Here is a 21,149-nt window from a genome sequence, read left to right on the forward strand (position 1 = left end):
AACAGAGAGGCTGTAGACAAGAGAACCCTGCATTTTCTCTGGTCTACATTCATTTGCACCCCAGAGGATAACCAGGGGGGAAAAATACTCTCTGATCATGATGGTGGTGGCAGTGATGGTGGCAATTATAAATGTTTATTCAGTTGGTTTTTTGAGCCCCTACTCTTCTAACTTCTCGAAAAGACAATTTTCCCTACGACTTTTGAATTTCGGCACATCTTGAAAGAAGAGACACTTTTGGGTTCATTTTGTTGTTGTTTTTGTTTTTTATTCCAGACTTTCTTTTAAGGTATTTTGTACAGTGAATATTCTTAGGCGATAGACAGAGTGTCTCCCTCTAAAGCAAGGGGTGGGTATGTTTAATATCAAGTGTAATAAAATGTCTTTCAATGCAGCAAATGTCAGGTGTGCTTCCTGTTCATTATAAAATATTTGGGTTTCCTGAGCTGGGTGAGGGAGAGGGCAGTGGTCCTCTCCTCTAATGTAAATGGTGGCACCTGCAGGCATCATCCAGTCCTCTTCTCCTAGCCCTGCACAAATGCTTTAGTCTGGCTACTGTTTGACCATGAGTAACATATAATAAATTGGTCTTCGTCTCTGACACAGGAGCCTCATAGCTTCTGCCAGCATCCAGGAAACTGTGAGCCTCACTTGTTAGTTTGTGAAGAGGGTAAAATTTCAGGTCATATATGGTTCTTGATTAACCATCAAAACAAACCTATCAAGAAACAACTATTATTACCCACATTTTACAGATGAGGGCATTAGTGCACTGAAGCCAAATAATTTGCCATTAGTCACACAGCTATATATTTAGTGCTCAAGCCAGGATTGAAATTTACTGTATTTCTAGAGCCTGAATACTAAACCAGCAGACAAAACTGATTTCACGACCATTGTGCAGTTCTTAGTTTTTGTTCTGTTTGTTGCAAACAGATTGGAACAATTTCAGAAGATAGAAGAAAAAAAACCTGTGATTTGTCAAATTGGAAAACTGCTTAGCTTGTACCTAATATTTCTCAATGCTGTACATATTTTTTTAAAGTTTTATTTTATTTTTTGAAGACAGAGAGAGACAGCACAAGCAAGGGAGGGGCAAAGAGAGAGGGAGACACAGAATGCAAAGCAGGCTCCAGGCTCCGAGCTGTCAGCACAGAGCTGGATGCAGGACTCAAACCCACAATTGCGAGATCATGACCTGAGCTGAAGTCGGACGCTCAATCAACTGAGCCACCTAGATGCCCCTCAATGCTGTACCTATTAAGCAATACCAGTCTTCTATCTAGCTCGGGTCACGTCTTCACACTAGTGTAAGTTCTGCCATCAAATTTGCTGGTGATATTTTCCTAGTTATAAATGACTCTGTGCATCAATTCTCCATTGCATTCTGATTTCTTTTCTAATTCTCATCAGCCTGGAATTAATAGGTCAACATTTATATTTCAATGACTCACGACCTAGAATAATTTCCCTAATTCCTCGCCTCTCCTATTCATCCCCATTTTTCCAGACAGTATCTTGTCTCTCTATAAAAAGAAAAGGCTAACCTTTTCCAAATGTCCATTCCTAGATCTCCTAGTACCTCCATGTATAGCACTTGGGCCTTTCTCTACCAAATTATTTATCACACTTTTTGTGTGACTATTTGCTCTAGTTCCCATCTCCCAAGCTCAAAGCCAGTATTACCTGACTCCTTGAGTTGGAAACTTTGTCCTTATCTTAATTTCCCTGGCAACTAACCTCATTTGTAACTTTTAAATAACTAATAAACATTTGTTGAACTAAGCTTTATTATCTGATGCAGGTGAATGCATCGTATCTTCTCCCTTTCTGAATTTCGGGCAAGCTAACACTACCACAAAATTTCTCACATATAACATGTAACAGTACTTTTTTTTTAATGTTTTTATTTATTTTCAGACAGAGCATGAGCAGGGGAGGGGCAGAGAGAGAGGGAGACACAGAATCTGAAGCAGGCTCCAGGCTCCGAGCTGTCAGCACAGAGCCTGACACGGGGCTCGAACTCACAGACTGAGATCATGACCTGTGCTGAATTCTGACGCTTAACTGACTGAACCACCCAGGCGCCCCTACAGTACTTTTAACTGTCGTAGTTGTTAACTTATATTCAATACGTTAAACTAGGTTTGGTTTTCTTGTTTTAAATTTCTCATAAATTTCTTCATATTTGAATATAAGGCATTACAACATCAAGTTCATACTCTCAGAGTATTCTCTCTACTTCCCCCCTCAAAAAGAATACATCTCCTATATACGTTTATGTTCAAATCATTGTCCACTGAACTGTGTTTTATTTTTCTTCTAAGAATAAATATGACAGGACACCTAAAGGCTATTTAATATCAGTAGGTCAAATATATTCAAGTTTGGAAAGTATTTGGATTACAATTTAGATTATGTAAAATAATGAGGCAAAGTAAAATCAACATGTCCTGACATCTTAACACTTTATGAAATTAAAACGTTTTTTTCATAAATATGTTTCTACCACCAATGTATTACAAAATAATCACAATTTTTAAACATATTCAAATAAGAACTCACATAAAACAAGAGCTTTTCATTCTACTCAAAAGAGTCATATAATTTACCTCATTTAATCCTTAAAAGAGCACTTTGTGATATGTTATATTGATGTTACAGATGAACACAAAATTCAAAGTGGGTAATAAATAACTGATCCTAACTATGCTGAGTCTAAACCCTGTGATGTATCTTAAAAAGTGTTATAAAAAATCAGTGGTTTTCAGAATGCAGTTCTTGTAATTCTAGTGCTCTGAGTTAAAATATCTTTCTTTTTTTTTAAATACGAAATTTATTGTCAAATTGGTTTCCATACAACACCCAGTGCTCAGCCCAGCAGGTGCCCTCCTCAATGCCTCTCATCCACCCTCCCCTCCCTCCCACCCCCCATTAACCCTAAGTTTGTTCTCAGTTTTTAAGAGTCTCTTATGTTTTGGCTCCCTCCCTCTCTAACCCTTTTTTTTTTTCCTTCCCCTCCCCCATGGTCTTCTGTTAAGTTTCTCAGGATCCACATAGGAGTGAAAACATATGGTATCTTTCTCTGGATGACTTATTTTCTTAAAAGGTGAGTGATGGGGAAAAATGGATCCTTGATCAAATACAATGAAAATGCTTAATGAAGCAAGATAAGCATCACTAAAGGATTATGTAAAAATTTTGCAGTATCACAACGCATATTTGACCAAAGTTTTCCCTTATTTTCCAGTATCTAATGGATAAGGATTCCATGTAGTAAGAATTTAAGAAACTATATTAATTCTAGTACGATGACACGCATTTGCCAATAAAAACGTTTATTTTATATCTAATTATCGAAGTAATTGAAAAAAATTACCCATTTAATGAATTAAGACTATAAAATGTATCTTATAATCGTTTGCTTTTAACATATTAGGTAAAACTCTAAATTAACTAATCTATTATAGTTAGACAAAGAAATGTATGTCTACTTCTCCTCACAGAAGTCACTGAGTATATCACAAAGTAACAACTCATTTTTATATAAAATTTCTATCCTTCAGAATTTAAAAACATGAAATAATTACAAAATACTGAAATATTATTTCATTAAATGGGAAGAAGGAAGAAATACACATTTTAAAATCCTTATCAAATATAGCCTTTTTAATAGAGTCAGATTTCATGTTAAAGAAACTGAGGACATAAAATATAAACGGAAAGTGATAGACCATGTAATTTTTCATTGGCAGATAAAATAAGGATTTACTCTCCCCCCAAAATTAATGTTCATAACCATTTCAAAAACTACTTTGTCACGAAGGCTAACCATTGTAATTGAGTGAAGTGATTTATCAAGTTAAATAAATGAAGTCAAGTTAAATCAATGCATTTTGGTTAGTAATACTTCACTTTTCTTGAAACATGCCATTCAACTGTTCAGACTATAGAATTAAAAAAAAAAAAACCTCAGGGAAATTTAGCTCTGCTAAAGTCTAGAATAAATATATTTTTGGGGGTGCTTGGGTGGCTCAGTCGGTCAAGCATCAGACTCTTCATTTGAGTGTAGGTCACCATCTTGTGGTTCTTGAGATCAAGCTCTGTGTCAGGCTTGCTGAGCACGATGTCTGCTTGGGATTTTCTCTCTCCCTATCTCTCTGCCTCTCCCCTGCTCATGCTCCCTCTCTCTTAAAAATAAATAAATAAACATTTTTTAAAAAGATGTTTTGAGTTTGTGATTGAAGGAAAGATCAATGTTGAGATGTTACTGTACAGGTATACAAACTATTGGGTTCTGTAAAGAAAAACCTGAACAATATTAATTTGATATTACATGCAGCATTAAGTTATTCTTTATTTAAAAAAAAATAGAAATCCAGTTGTTCTGGGTGTTTTTCCAGCATCAAAAAAGGGATTATACCTTGATTTCTTTTAGTTAGTACTGCCTCCTGGTGGACAAAATGAGTGGCAAAATTAATCACCTTGAAATCAAAATAAATGATCTATGGACCTTATGATTTATTGTTATCCTTTTGAAAACTAGAGAGTGTGTGCAGAAGGGGAAAGGGGCGATGTGTTTGGCATAATACAAATTGAGCCATTCATGGCATAAATGAGAAACAGAATCAGACGTTTTTTGAAATATCTTTTGGTTGATGATAACATTATGTAGTGAAGGAGGTTTGTCTTCTTGATTGTTGTGGCAGGAGGAAATGCACGGAGATCATTTAAAATTATACCAAGTTGGTCAAATGAATTTTTTTTTAATTTTTTTAACGTTTATTTATTTTTGAGACAGAGAGAGACAGAGCATGAATGGGGGAGGGGCAGAGAGAGGGAGACACAGAATCTGAAACAGGCTCCAGGCTGTCAGCACAGAGCCCAACGCGGGTCTCGAACCCACGGACCGCGAGATCATGACCTGAGCCGAAGTCGGCCGCTTAACCGACTGAGCCACCTCAAATGAATTTCTTAAAGACTGGGTAATGAGCATTACCTTAATTCCCTGAAAGAAATTTTTACTTTTAGTGAAATCTATAGTACTTGAAAGTTATTTAGTAAGGTATTTGGGGGCATCTTTTAGATTATTTATAGTGAATATACACCTATAAATTTGTTTTTTCTTCTATGGAGTTATACATTGGAACTGAAATTGCTATTTCAGTTTGTCAGTTTGGAAGTTATGTATATGGCTTCTAGAATTTACATCTATGTATTATTATTTTTATGTATTATTATTTTTATTTCAAAACTCACCTTACAACAAAACATCATTCATATAAAGAATTTTGACCAAGTTTTTTTCATAGTAAAAAATCATAAATGGAACAGATGTCATCTAATGAATTAGAAAAGTATGGCAATGTGTTCATAAAAACTGGAAATTAAATTTTTAATTGATCTGTTATTCAACAATCCATTTATACTTCTATTGTTATGTTAGGTTTAAAGTGAAATGCATTGAAATAAATGAGATGCTTATATTAGTAATTTAAGGCATGCTAATCAATCATACACTAGAAAGTAGTGCATATGTGACATTGATATTTTGCAACAAGGTAATTAATAATCATTTATGAGAATATGTTTTCCCCCAATTAATTTCAAAAGTGACTTTTTAATAAAATAAATAGAGCAAAATACAATTTTTAATTAATGCAATTGCTATATTGTAAAATGGCAAGCACACCTCAGAGATATTGGGGGTTAGATTCCAGACCACCTGCAATAAAGCAAATAAATACTCCCAATAAAGTGAGTGAAATTAATTTTTTAATTCCCCAGTTCATTCAAAAGTTATGTTACACTATACTGTAGTATATTAACTGTGCAATAGCATGTCTGAAAAAGCAATGTATGTATCTTAATTAAAGAATAGTTTGTTACTCAAAGGTGCTTACCATCATCTGAGCTTTCAATAGGTTGTAATAACTGATTGCAGATCACCATAACAAATATAATAAGCACAAAAATTTTGACATATTGTAAAAATTACCAAAATGTGACTCACAGTGAGAAAATGCTGTTGGTAAAACGGTGCCAAAAGATTTGCTCAACACTGGCTTGCTATAAATTTTAATTTGTAAAAAAAAAAAAACGAGACAAGACAGTATCTTGTGAAGTGCAAAATGAAGTATAATAAAATGAGGTATGACTACGTATATAGAAAAAAATTATTGCTCCCTTACATATTTTTACATTTATTTTTTTAATAATTATTATCACAAGTCTTCCATAAGTACACTTGTCTAGAGTTTATCCAACATTATAGTTTTGCCAAAAACAAATAAAATAATCCTTTGGTTGACATTTTCTAGACCTGAGTTTTCTTGTCTTTTAGATTCTTAAACTTCTGAAGGATTATAACTTGGATATGATAGACAAAAAAACCACAGTTTTCATAAAATTTGCAATTATTTTTCTCAGCAATAGCTTTCTACACTGAATACCAAAATACCTAGCATTCATTATGTATTATATTGTAACTGATTAAAAATATAGCAACTCTGAATTTCATATAATGGTAACAGTCTCCATTTCAGGCATTACTTATTGTATGGCTATATTTTATTTTCTTTTTTTTTTTTTTTTTTTTTAATGTTTATTTATTTTTGAGACAGAGAGAGACAGAGCATGAACAGGGGAGGGGCAGAGAGAGAGGGAGACACAGAATCTGAAACAGGCTCCAGGCTCTGAGCGGTCAGCACAGAGCCTGACGCGGGGCTCGAACTCACAGACCGTGAGATCATGACCTGAGCCGAAGTCGGATGCTCAACCGACCGAGCCACCCAGGCGCCCCTATATTTTATTTTCTAAACATAAAGACATCCAACAATTAGACAAAGAGTCTCATGAAGGTCTCATGTATATGAATTCCCATCTTTCAGTTTTACATAATATTTTCATTTATTAATGTAATGTGTCCAGTGGCTTTCAGGAATACAAATTTGAAGGTCTATCCATATCCAATAACTGTTTCTGACTAGTTACCTGATATTAAGGAAGTGAGCTAACCTCAGTGACTCTGTGAGATTATTCTAGTGAAAAGAGCTCTGAATATTCAGGCAACCCAGATTAGAAGTTTATTAGCATTCCAATTCAATATTACATACATATATAATGTATATGTATGTATATAATATATATAGATAAATTATATATATTATATATATAAGTATATATGTGTGTATATATATATACTGTATATGGATATCTATATATGGATGGATATATATACATACATATATATATATGTGTGTATATATATATACTGTATATGGATATCTATATATGGATGGAGATATATATATATATATATATATATATATATATATATATATATATCTACCCCTGTACGTATCACATCATTTCAGTGCTCTGGACTGGCAATTTTGTGCTGTAGGAAATAAAATAATCTGAATACATAGTTGCATAAAAGTAAACAGCATGTATGACTTGTGTGTGTGTATGTGCTTGTGTGTAAAGACTACAGGTTCCATAGTATTTATTGTCCCAAACAAACACCTTTTTTTTTTTAAGTCTATTTATTTATTTTGAGAGAGAGAAAGCCCAAGCAGGGGAGGGGCAGAGAGAAAGGGAGAGGGAGAGAATCCCAAGTAGGCCCTGTGCTGTCAACACGGAGTGTGATATGGGGTTTGAATCCACAAACCTGAACCGAAACCAAGAGTCAGACACTTAACCAACTGAGCCACCCAAGCACCCCCAAACACACACCTTAAATTTCATTAGGTATGGTCTTAACATAACACTGTCTTTATTGTTCACTGCATGTACGAATGTGTGTATCTAGGGAGAACAATTGTGCAGCTTACATTTCTCTCATAGTCAAATATATATGACATAATACTTGCCATATAGAACCTATGGAGATTTATGGAGTTTCAAGAGATAAGTGTTTTTAATAATAGCATTGTCCAATATTTTTATAGAAGTATAAGCCTTAGACTTTCATACATATAAAATGACTATTGATATCATGGAGTATGTTATGTTAATATTAACTAGAAAAAATGAACTACTTCTGGAGGGTTAAGTCACTAGTCAAAGATCACAAATATTTATTGAACAAGCTGGCACAATTCTTTCCTCTGTCCCTTAGGACATTACTATGCCACATGTATCACTATCAAATTTTTCTTAAAGTTACAAAGCCCTGAGCAGTATTTATACAAATTAGCAGTAGGGGAATATTTGTAACACCATACCATTAAAGAAAAATAATACATAAATAATAAAAATCATATGTATCAAATCCATGAAAATGTAAAAAAGCATCACTAATAACAGCACGCTAAATGTGTTAAATGTATAATTGGTACTGGTTAAATAAAATGCGACCCATTTAAAAATAGAACAAAATGATAATAGTTTTCTGAATTATTTACTTTAGATGTGCTTTCTCCAAATGCTGTCATGTTGGAATCCTAAATCTCACCTAGTAATGTGTTTGAGGATTAAAACGAGATAATACCTGTAAAAAGCTCAATCCAATCTCTGACATCTATTAGATATTTAAGAAAAGATAGATGTTAGGGCTCCTGGGTGGCGCAGTTGGTTAAGTGTCTGACTTCGACTTGGGTCATGACCTCACAGTTTCTGAGTCTGAGCCCCACATTGGGCTCTGTGCTGATAGCTCAGAGCCTAGAGCCTGCTTCAGATTCTGTGTCTACCTCTTGCTCTCTGCTCCTCCCCCGCTAGCATTCTCTGTCTCGCTCTCTCTCTCAAAAATAAATAAACATTAAATTTTTTTTAATGAAGAAATAGATGCCATGTAAGTGACTCTTAAGGAACCAACTTTAGTCCTCAGTGTCCCCCAACATATAACTAGCAATGAAAGTGGGTATACTTTATTTTTATCACTTCTGAATGATAAGAGCTAAAAGTTTCCACTTGAAAAGGGAGGAAGGAAAAATGCATGATAAAAGAACTGAATCTTTTCATGTGCCTGTTGGCCATCTGGATGTCTTCTTTAGAGAAGTGTCTATTCATGTTTTCTGCCTATTTCTTCACTGGATTATTTGTTTCTTGGTGTGGAGTTTGGTGAGTTCTTTATAGATTTTGGATACTAGCCCTTTGTTTGATATGTCATTTGCAAATATCTTTTCCCATTCCACTGGTTGCCTTTTAGTTTTGTTGACTGTTTCCTTTGCAGTGCAGAAGCTTTTTATCTTCATGAGGTCCCAATAGTTCATTTTTGCTTTTAATTCCCTTGCCTCTGGAGATGTGTAAAGTAAGAAATTGCTGAGGCTGAGGTTAGAGAGTTTTTTCCTGCTTTTTCCTCTAGGATTTTGATGGCACATGAAAAGATGCTCAACGTCGCTCCTCATCAGGGAAATACAAATCAGACCGCACTCAGATACCACCTCATGTTAGTCAGGGTGGCTAAAATGAACAAATCAGGAGACTATAGATGCTGGTGAGGATGTGCACTGTTGGTGGGAATGCAACCGCTCTGGAAAACAGTATGGAGTTTCCTCAAAAAATTAAAAATAGATCTACCCTATGACCCAGCAATAGCACTGCTAGGAATTGACCCAAGGGATACAGGAGTGCTGGTGCAGAGGGGCACTTGTACCCCAATGTTTATAGCACCACTTTCAACAATAGCCAAATTATGGAAAGGGCCTAAAGGTCCATCAACTGATGAATGGATAAAGAAATTGTGGTTTATATACATAATGGAATATTACGTGGCAATGAGAAAGAAGGAAATATGGCCTTTTTGTAGCAACGTGGATGGAACTGGAGAGTGTGATGCTAAGTGAAATAAGCCATACAGAGAAAGACAGATACCATATGTTTTCACTCTTATGTGGATCATGAGAAACTTAACAGAAGACCATGGGGGGAGGGGAAGGAAAAAAAAAGAGGTTAGAGAGGGAGGGAGCCAAACCATAAGAGACTCTTAAAAACTGAGAGCAAACTGAGGGTTGATGGGGGGTGGGAGGGAGGAAAGGGTGGGTGATGGGTATTGAGGAAGGCACCTGTTGGGCTGAGCACTGGGTGTTGTATGGAAACCAATTTGACAATAAATTTCATATTAAAAAAATAAAAAAAAAAAGAACTGAATCTTTTTGGTGAATGGACAAACATACTTTTAATAACAGAAGATCAAGCACATACTCAGGAACATACTACAGCATAACCATATGTAAACTTTCCATAGTGATATTGTCCTTCTGATTGTAGTTAAGTATTTTAAATTATTTTTGGAAAATTCAAAGCTCAATTAAGTTGACAGAAGTTTTATGCTTTTTGTAAAGGAAGAATCATTTAATTTTTTGTCACAAACAGTTACTGTTTTATCACTGAGAAGTCTAGAGAGAGGCTCTTAAATATAAATGAATAAGCAAATCACAAATTAAAATACTCCCCTGAGAAATATTGGCAGAGGACAACTGATTTATTCCCCTTGTATTGTAATGAACTATTCTTCAAAGGAAATTATTTCCTAACAATATTTATCAATTTCTTAATGGATTTTTTTAAGTTTATTTATTTTGAGAGACAGAGACAGCACAAATGGGGAAAGGGGAGGGAGAGAGAATCAAAGCAAGCTTTGCACTGTCAGCACAGAGCCCAATGTGGGGCTTGGTCTCACCAACCATGAAATCATGACCTGGGCCAAAATCAAGAGTGGAACATTTAACTGACTGAGCCACTCAGGCACCCCTCAAATTCTTAATGAATTTTAAACACATAATATATCCTATCCTAATGTACTTGTAATGTCACTGGAGAGCAGTGTGAAATACGGCTTCCCAAAGAGTTGATCATTCTTTTACACCTGTTAATACGATGATCCTGCTATCCTTGTCAATGGAACATTAAGAAAGGATATCTTACATAATTGTAAACCTCAAAATTGTGTACTAACTAGAGCTTAAGCCCTAATTCATTTGACAACATACGCAATCTTAATGTGGAAATCAATTGAGAATCCAATGGTATACTATTGAACCCAAATTCATTTTGTCAATTGAATTCATATAAATATAATTTTAGAATATGTACATATTGGATTCTATGGTATTTCAAAATAATATTAGAATAAGAGCATGTGTATCAAATAATTAATCAGGGTTAGAGTTGCAAGTTTCCAAACATTTCAATATATATTTCCATGTACAGAGGAAAGACTGATTGATTTTCACTGGACTGCTTTGTGAATTTATGTGACTTCAGGTCACTGGTATAATGAGGATGGAATTTTTGTCATAAGCAAGAATAAGTACAGAATGCAGAAAATTAAAAGGTTAAAGACTTCCCCTGCATATATTCCTGACTATATAATAAACATGTCCTAATGAATAAGAATACCAATTAGTCAGGAAGTCTAGGGAATTAGATGTTACAATTGATTACTAACGTCAAGAGAACATAACTCACATTTCAATAGTTACCAAAATATGTACAATATTTGATTTTTAGAATTTTTCTCATCTATCAATATGTAAACTATTTGTTTTATTCAATTCTTTTTTCTTAATATTAAACTTTAAAGACATTTTCATGCCATTTGTAATTTCCAGTAAAAAAAAAAAACATTTCAAGATGATTCCCATAAATAGTCAAGAAAAATATTGAATTCTAAGTAGAGTTAGGCAACAGGTCCCAACAAAACAGTATGTCTCTGGTTTACTTACAACTCAGTAGCCTACAAGCCATAATGTGAGAGTTCTGAACCATGTGTCAGCCAATAACAGTTAAAGAAGTGGCAAACATCATCTTGAAATTTTATTACATTATAAAAGAAAACATGTTACTAGGTACTAGTAGAAAAAATATAATTTCTACTACTTCAGATGATAGGATTTATATATCCCAAGACAATAAGTTATCAAGAAGAAAGCTATACTAAACTTATTTCAACTATAACAGAATTATAAATATGATTTAAGTTTAACTTGAAACACTGGGACCCTTCACGAGAAGGAAGATGTGTACTCAATATGCTTAAAATGCACATATCATTTAAATGCACATCATACAGCACATCTTGGAATAGAAATTCCCCTTTGTAACACAAAAGTATGAAACTTTGAGTTAATATGAGTGCTTTGAGGATAAATAAGTGTAATAATTTCACATATAAAATAACAAGACATACTTCAGTTTGCTGAAAAAGAACACAAATAGTTTGGGAATCCCTGGAAGGGCCGTCTTCCATAATTCATTTGAATAAAACATACCTAGCAAAATAAAAAAAAAAAAAGTATACCTTTTCATATTCTTTAGGAATGAAGACACACACAGATGACCAAACACGGAAAACAAATTGAGTAATTCAATTGCTTGCAGGGAAGTGTGCAGAGAATATCCTATTTGGATTTATTAGTAAGCAAGGTTGATATTGTCGATTTAGAGACCCTCAGAAAAATAATTTCCCCTTCATCATTTTAGAAGTACATGTATACTTGGTAACTTCACGGTTTTTGGTTTTGGTTTTGGTTTTTGGTTTTGATGTTAGTTTTGGTTTTGTAGAACTCCAAGAAAAAGTAAAATAAAAACAAACCTATCTTCCTATGCAAAAAGGGTAGAAGGAAACAGGAAAACAGTACTTCAGCCCATAGTCAGGCTTGTGACTAAATGCCTACTGGAAAGGGATTGGTGAGTGAGGATGTCCAAATTGTGCAATAAGAAGGACCAGCACCTGAATGGAGAGGCTGGAAGAATTAACCCAGGAAAAATCAGTTAAGATTCATTATTATGATCTGCATACAAAAGCGAATGGCAACCTTTTGCTGAAGAACTACAATCTACCTAGAGTAATTGATTATCTCAACAAGTAAACAAACATCAAAACATAAGAATGTCATTGTGGGGAAAAGAGTTTCCCTATGTCTATCTAGAGTTGACCACACCATACTAAAAGCTACCGCCAACTTTTAATATATAAATATGTTCTTGCTTTTTTCGTAGAAAATAAAATAAGATACCAGTGATTTAATAGATCTTCCATGAGACATATTTTGTAAAGTTTATCTGGTGAATCATAGATGTAACAGAACACCAGCTCTTCTGGACAATGTCTGATGGAGGAACTCCAGGAGAACAATTCAGAAAACTAACAGAAAATTAGGTTGAAGTTCCCAACAGCACAGTATGAAAAAAAGGAAACCTCAACAGAGGATCCCCAGTGACCTTGTAGAATTTCCACAGAGCTCACAATGCCCTTAAAACCACATTGAAGATTTTGAATTCTTATTGTTTCCTCATTTTTAACTATGTCCAAAGCTGCATGATTTTTTTTTCTTCTATACTCACGTGAATTTATGAAACTATGATCTTAAAACAGCCATTTCTTACCTTTGATTCTTGAACTTTCTTGACTCTTTTCCTGCTGGAATTAAAACAGAAATAGGTCAAAATCTGTGAGTATGTGATCAACAGCTTGATACAGCATATCATTGTAACTAAAGACTTGTCCAGGTATTTTGTTGTACGTATACCCTAGAGTCATTGTAACACAATTCTCACCTTAAAAGCCACTTATGTCAAATCTTTTATCAGAGCAGTAATCATTCTTAGTGTCCATATATTTCTTTAAGAAACTGATACATTGTATTAATATGGATTTATAAAAAAGTAAATGGTAATGAATAATAAGTAATCATGACTCTCAAATGCCTCAGGGCATTTTCATTTAATTTCAACAGATATTGAATGATATCTTCAGAATTTTCTATTAATGTCTCCACATTAATCACAAATTGGTGGTGAGGAAAAATGTTTAAGGGCAAACAGTGGACAATTCAGTAAAAAAACACAAAAGACATTTCAACTGTCTTTTCTTCAGTTTAACTTAGAATTGGTCCCTGCCTCACTTCTCTAAGGCTAAAGTTGATAACAATTCTATTATTTATTCAAAGGCTGCTTCAGTCAGACCTGTCTTTCAATTTGACATACTCCTTATTAGTTACCAGGCAACCCCAAAAGAATTAGCTTGCTTTCAAGTTTTTAAGTAGAAATTGTGCCCTCTATAACTTGTCAATTAATATTCAAGCACAGTTTACTCTATCTAAAAGTTTCAGGGCCTCACACTAAAAATAATTTTGAAATAAATTTCTAATTAAAATTATAGATACATATAGATATAGTTATAGATATATAGATACACATACTTCAGAAATGTCTCAATGTCAATAAATTTTGGTAAAATTTATGAAAATAATGAAAAATATTAAGAATTTATTTTGTGGCAGGCATTAATCCCAGAGTCAGATTTGAGAACAAAAATGCATATTGACAAATGTATTTTTATGGAATATCCTTATCCAATGTATGATTCTATTAGACTTTAATACTTTATGTGCTATTTCTCTTTGCCTAATTTATCCAGCCTTTGTTTTTGGATTCTGTACTGTTTTTTGCTAATAGATTTTTTTCTACTTCAGGTTTATTTTTAATTTAGAATATCTGTTGTTCATTTAAAATAAAATTTAAATTTTAATTACTTGATTTAAAAATACATTATTCTTTCATAATATAAGATAAGCAAGCGTAAATTCTCCAAAGAGGTATTTGTTAATGAAAAATAATCTCTCTGTCCTCTCTCCTCCTTTGATTCCATTGATTCTTTCATTCATTGAGTCATTCGTTCTTTGAATAAATATGTATAGATAGCTTTCATGTGCCAGACACTGCTTTAGGTGATAAGTCTACAAAGGATGAACAAAACAGAAACAAAACAAAACGAAACAAACAAATAAAACAAAAAAATGTCCTTAAAGTAACATACTGCTTAAATGTTAATAAGTTCTATTTAGGAAAAAAGATATATCATAGAAGGTAGTTTTAGAATAAGTGACTGCAATTTTACCTAGGTCTACAATGATAAAATGTCTTTTTTATGTTTCAAGTTTTATTTAAATTTTAGTTAGTTAACACATAGTGTAATATTAGTTTCGGGAGTAGAATTTAGTGATTCATCACTTACACCCTGTAAGTGCCCTCCTTAATGCCCACCACTCATTTAACCCATCCCCATACCCATCTCCCTTCCATCAACCCTCAGTTTGTTCTCTATGGTTAAGATTCTCTTACAGTTTGCCTCCCTCTCTCCTTTTTTTTTTTTCTTTTCCTCTATGTCCAGCTGCTTTCTTTCTGAAATTCCACATATGAGTGAAATCATTTGGTAATTGCCTTCCTCTGATTGACTTATTTTGCTTAGCATAATAACTCTAGCTCCATTCACATCATTATAAATGGCAAGAGTCACTCTGGAAAACAGTATGGCAATTCCTCAAAAAGTTAAAAATAGAACTACCCTATGACCCAGCAATTACACTACCAGATATTTGCCCAAAGGATACAAAATACTGATTCGAAGAGACACATGCTTATAGCAGCATTAACAATAATAGCCAAATTATGGAAGAGCCAAAATGTCCATCAACTGATAAAATGACTTTTGAACAAAATTTTGAGTGAAATGAGAGGATATTATTCCAAGCATTTATCTGGGGAAAATATATTCTAGGGGAGAAAAACAACTGTACATTTCCTGAGGTACAGAAATTATTGGCATTGTCAAAGCTACCAAGGAGACCAGTGTGACTAAACTAGACTGAGTAAGGGGAATTTAGTAGAAAATACAATAAGGGAGCTAATAGGGGTCAGTTAGATTAGCACCTGGGCACTTGTTAGATCTTTGGCTCTTACACTGAGATAGTTGAGAAAACAATCAGAAGTTTCTTCACAGAAGAGTAACATTATCTTAATTGCATTTAAGTAGAATCATTCTGGCTACTAAAATAGGTTAAACAGGGCAAGGACAAAATTAGACGGACCAGGTGGAAGGGTATCACAGTAATCCAGATGGGAAGTGATAATGGCATAAAACAGTGTGATAACAGTGGAGTTGAAATACCGGTTATAACTGTCAAGATTTCCTGACAGAACAAATTTGGGGTGTGAGATATAGAATAGATGAGGGTGATTTCAAGGATGAGTCATGAGAAGGATTTCTATCCCTTCTTCACTTGATTTCTGATACTGTCTCACTCTGTGAATTTTTCTCTTGTCTGACCACCCCTTTTGCATCTCCTTTACTGATTCCTCCTCATCCCCTCAATTTCTAAATACTAGGTTTGGAGATATTGAACCCTTACCTTTTCCCATACACATCTCACTTCTTTGGTGATCTTATCTGTTCTTATGGCCTTAACCACCATCCTTTTCCTAACGACTCTCAAATTTATATCTCTAGCCAATTCTCTCCATTGAACTTCAGCCTCATACATGTATTTTTGACATCTCTACTTGGATGTCTAATAACATCCCACTTATCACGTCCAAACTGAACTTCTGATTTTTCCTTACTTCTTTGGCCATCTTTCTCATCTCCATCTTCCTCATCTCTCCATTCTTCTAGTTGCTCAAAGTAATCCTTATCTACTTTATCTCTTAAGAGATGAAGAGCCTGAATTTTTCATGGATTTGATATTTGAACATGCTGACTTTTATTTTACTTTAAATATAACTCTGAGGACACAAAGTAGGCAGATGGTTAAAATGTCTGGAACTCATAAGAGATATGTCAACAAGACATATAAATTTAGAAACCACCATCCTATGTATAAATCATCAGTACTGCATCTGGAGAACATATAGTATAGTTGAATGAGCTAGAATTGAGTACTGGAAACAATATAAGAAAAATATAAAGTTTAATTAAACAACAAAAGAGAATAGAAGAATGGACAAATTATAGGAGGAAAAAACAAAAACACAAAAAGGTGGAATCATGGACTCCCAGGGAATATCTTATACAGGGGTAAATTTTCAATAGTCTAGACTTCTTCTGACAGACCAAGTATGATTATGTCTAAGGCAATGCCCATTAGAAAAAGTGACATAGATGTAACCATTGACTTCAAAGGAAGCAATGTATGAAACAGTAAAAATGGAATGGAAGAAACTAGCAAGGAAAGAAAGACCCGGGTGGTTTGTAGCTAGAGAGTAAAGTGAAATCTGTGCAGGTATTGTGTTTGTTTTTGTTCATCTCTTTGTTTCATGTTTAGTTTTATATTATCTATATCAGTGAGAATTGAGAATGTGTAAATGAGGGGGGTACATAGTAGAAATGGAAAGGATTATGATAAAAGGGAGAGATGGTATGACTGATAATAAGGTTATTGAATGTGACACAGAACTTGAGTGGAGACGTTCAGATAGGAGGAGAACCAGTTTCTCCAATATAACAGGTGGGCACAGAGAGGTGCAGGCATAGATGCAAGAGGTTTATAGGTTTGATATGATTAATTTAAAATTTTTAATCTATGAGGATTTATTTTCTTTATCCATTAGAAGGGCAGTTGGCTGAGTGATGAAGTAGGCTGATTTGTCAGTAATTTGAGGAGATAAAGAAGATTTTTAAATGCACTGCTTTTTGTGAGACTAGGTGTGTAGGACAGCTTGGTACTGTAAAAATCCTAATTGGGTTTTGCCATCATAAGTTTGCATGATACTGATATTAGCCTTATTTTGACTATAGTCAAACAGACTTAATACTCACTGATATTATATCTTATTGTATTTGTTTCTGAAAACCTAATTTTCTATTTACAGAATTGTACATATTATAAATTACCAAAGAAAATAGCCTTAAATACTCTATAAACTGGAAATGTTTAAGAAGCATGTATCTAAAGAAAAAAATAGAAATTAATTTAATGGACTGAGACTAATAAAGCTGTAAAGTAAGAATCAAATAAGGATAAACTACTTAATTCACTGCAAGACTTGATCTAGAACCATCTCAGTTGAGACTTAATGAACATTATTTAGGATTTTCAAAGTAGTAACTGTCCAAGTTGTTTCTATGACTAAAATGTTGCTTTGTTCACCTGACAATATACTTCCCAGAATTTTATTTCATATGCCATTACTTCATGTTTTAAATGTTAATTTTTTAATGGATAAATATTAAGGAGAAAAATGTGATTATTTAATTATGTGAGAACTCTTAAAAGATCAGAAAGATTTGTTATCCTGGACTCATGATACACTCGAAAAACATTCTTACATTAGGAAAACTTAGTCTCGTCTGCAATGGTAGAATGCCAATCCCTTGGCATAACTCAATTTTAATATTCTTTCAAAAGACTTTCTGATAAATTGATCTTGTCTTAAAATAAGAAATATATTTTGGCAACATATCAAAATTAAATAATAGCAAACCATTTGTGTTTTACTTTGTACTACACCGTTTCTTGGAAGAATCCCAAAGTGCTATATTAATTATATAAATAGACTCCATGAAATCCAGCTTAATGGTAGAAATGAGTAAATAGATCCTTGCAGACAGTATGATAAAGATTGGCAAAGACAATCTGGGTAGTAGTATGGATTCAGAAAGAACACATGATTGTATAATATCTTAAATATAAAAAGATACAACATAATAAATAGAACTAGCTAAGCCAGTATAAAATTAAGTCCAGTTGGGGTACACAATAATTTTTAAAATGAGATGTTGTGATTCTAAAGTATCTAAGCAAACAAGACTATGGCCATATAACACTAATGTACAGGTTACTAGTTCCATTTAAGGGCAGAATAATATCTTCAATCTATAAGATATTATTAAGAATATTTCTTATCTAGTATTTGGATTTATAGAATGTCATTTACTAACATCTCGTGATGCCTATAACATAAAAAGCTGATGTCTCTTTATCAAGCACTAAAAGTAAATGTTTGGCCACAATATCTTCATAGTTTACCCGGTTCCTTCTTTCTTACTGAGAAGTCCATGCTCTCTAGAAAGAGAAGACACCATCTAAATGCTAAGTGAATCATTTCCATCATAACAGCATTGTTATAAACATTAGACAGTGAATTGTCCTCTCACTCCATAATATAAAGCTTAAATCACTTAAAAAGAAAAAAGAACATGACACATTGGGCTTTGAACTAACAGCACGGAGACTACTTGGGATTCTATGAGTCCCCTTCTCTCTGCCTCTCCCTAGCTCCAGCACGCATGTGCTCTCTCTCTCTCTGTCAAAATAATTAAGCATTAAAAAAAATACATGAACCTCATTCAAATAATACCCATGATACTCTTATTTTCAATTTGCATATGCATATTGTAGATTAATGAGACTAATGAAGTGCTTTTTGGTCATCCCACAGGCTTTCCTTCACAAAGAGGGATATAAGAATGAAGCTAGTACAGGTTCAATAGACCTGGTCCCTTAAAGAGGTATACTTAGTCTTTCTTTTGAATATACAGAAAAATAATGTCTATACTACATGAAGGAAGTAAGGAACATCAAGTACGTAAAATGCAGCATTTTCCCCTTGCAATAGTGAGAAAGAAAGGATCTCTAGGCTGCTACTGTTTTTCCTGAGAAAACTATAGACTTTCTGAGAGACTACAGACTTTCTTTAATTCATGGTGGGAAAATGGTCTTTTTGTCTTTATTTGTTTTTCATTGCCTAAAGTGTATAATAAAGAACACTCAAACTGTGTTTAGGTTAATCACATACTGAAAAAAAAAATGCAAAACAAACAAACAAAAAAGAAACCACTTGTGTCATGAGATTTAAGAAAAGTCAAATGTACTGAATAGTTTTACTGGCATATTTAATCAAGTCCATAATGAACCTTAAAACTTAAATATTAACAAAAGAAACAAATAAATCTCAAGTACCCAGAAGTGATATGTCCTGGTTAAAGTAATCTTGCTCTCAATACATATGATCCACACTTGTTATTGAAGCAAATAGATTGTCAACATTCACCAAAGTTGAATCATTATATATATATATATATATATATATATATATATATATATATAGTCTAACATACAGCATTGCATAAAATGTGAATAGAAATATTTGCTACAGGGGCACCTGGGTTGCTCAGTAGGTTAAGCGCTTTGGCTCAGGTCATGATCTTGCGGTTTGTGAGTTCAAGCTCCACGTTGGGCTCTGTGCTGACAGCTCAGAGCCTAGAGCCTACTTCAGATCCTGTATCTCCCTCTCTCACTGCCTCTCCCCCACTCACACTCTGTCTCTCTCTCCGTCTCAAAAATAAAATAAACATTAAAAGAAGAAATACTTGCCACAACTTATATTGTATATACATGTATATGTACACACATACATTAATTGTATAGAAACTCAGGTAAATGTATATAATTTTAAACTTAAGACTAAAGACTAATAGACCCTAACAGTGAAAATAGTCAATGGATGGAGAGAAAGGATGCACAAATATAAATTTTGGTGGCAAACAAACATAACTGTAAACATTATTAGTTTTAGATAGCTGCCTAGTTTAAATTTCTTCTCAGGATTCTTCCCTTCTCTTTGACACAATTATTGTTTACCAAAGACCACCAAACAAAAGTCGTGAAATGTTGATGTGCAGTAGATTACTCATGTTCAATATATATATTTAACATTTCCATGTGCTAGGTGGTTAAAATGTAAAATATTAAAGTTTTTTATGTTAGAGCTATTAAGTAATATTAATATTTAATAATAAGCAATATTAATTTCATGTAAGCCAAGAATAGGACACTTTCAGCCGAACCACTCAACCACAATCTTGTCACAAATCTCTTCTATTATGACGCATGCATACCCATGAACACAGGAGCTCCCTCCTTCAGGCTTTCAATGCACATATACACACACATGTTCACACACACATACACATATGCACACACTTTCTTAAAAACTTATTTTGCTGGTGGCAATTTAATTATAAAATGTCTCGAAAATAAGAACTACTGGCAATGAAAATGCAGTATATCAGGCTTCCTAAATCTTGGAGATACAGACCTATTTTTGGTAAACTTCAATGGCAAATTTTCAGTCTTGCTTAGTTTAATCAATTTTAGGATCGTTTATTTAAAATACTTCCCCTTAGAATTTGAATAATGTTCCTGATCCAATATCACCTCCTCAACAAGCCTCAACCTTCACCACTCTAAAACAGCACCCCCACTGCTAGCTGCTTTTCTTAATTTTTATCCATTTCACACAAAAGTTGCTACTTCCTGGAATATGTATTTATTTGTTCATTTTATGTTCCCTTTACTGGAATGTATATTCCCTGAGCAAAAGGGACTTTGCAGTCTTAACTGGTTTACCCACAGTATTTAGAA

The 21,149-nt window shown here is 33.7% G+C and overlaps 1 protein-coding gene across 2 annotated transcripts in view; it reads right to left on the bottom strand.

Moving 5' to 3' along the window:
• Window positions 1-21,149, bottom strand: part of FSTL5 (follistatin like 5) — a 768,631-nt gene that overhangs the window by 626,304 nt on the left and 121,178 nt on the right. Inside the window, exon 3 of one of the 2 annotated variants that reach the window (XM_060653856.3) lies at window positions 13,333-13,363. In XM_060653856.3, the coding sequence (XP_060509839.2) occupies window positions 13,333-13,363 (31 nt within the window). Of the gene's footprint in view, window positions 1-13,332; window positions 13,367-21,149 lie in introns of both variants that reach the window. The other variant, XM_060653855.3, reaches the window with a different exon arrangement.

This window comes from Panthera onca, chromosome B1 (assembly GCF_046562875.1).
Source record: "Panthera onca isolate mPanOnc1 chromosome B1, mPanOnc1 haplotype 2, whole genome shotgun sequence".
NCBI classification, from domain to species: domain Eukaryota; kingdom Metazoa; phylum Chordata; class Mammalia; order Carnivora; family Felidae; genus Panthera; species Panthera onca.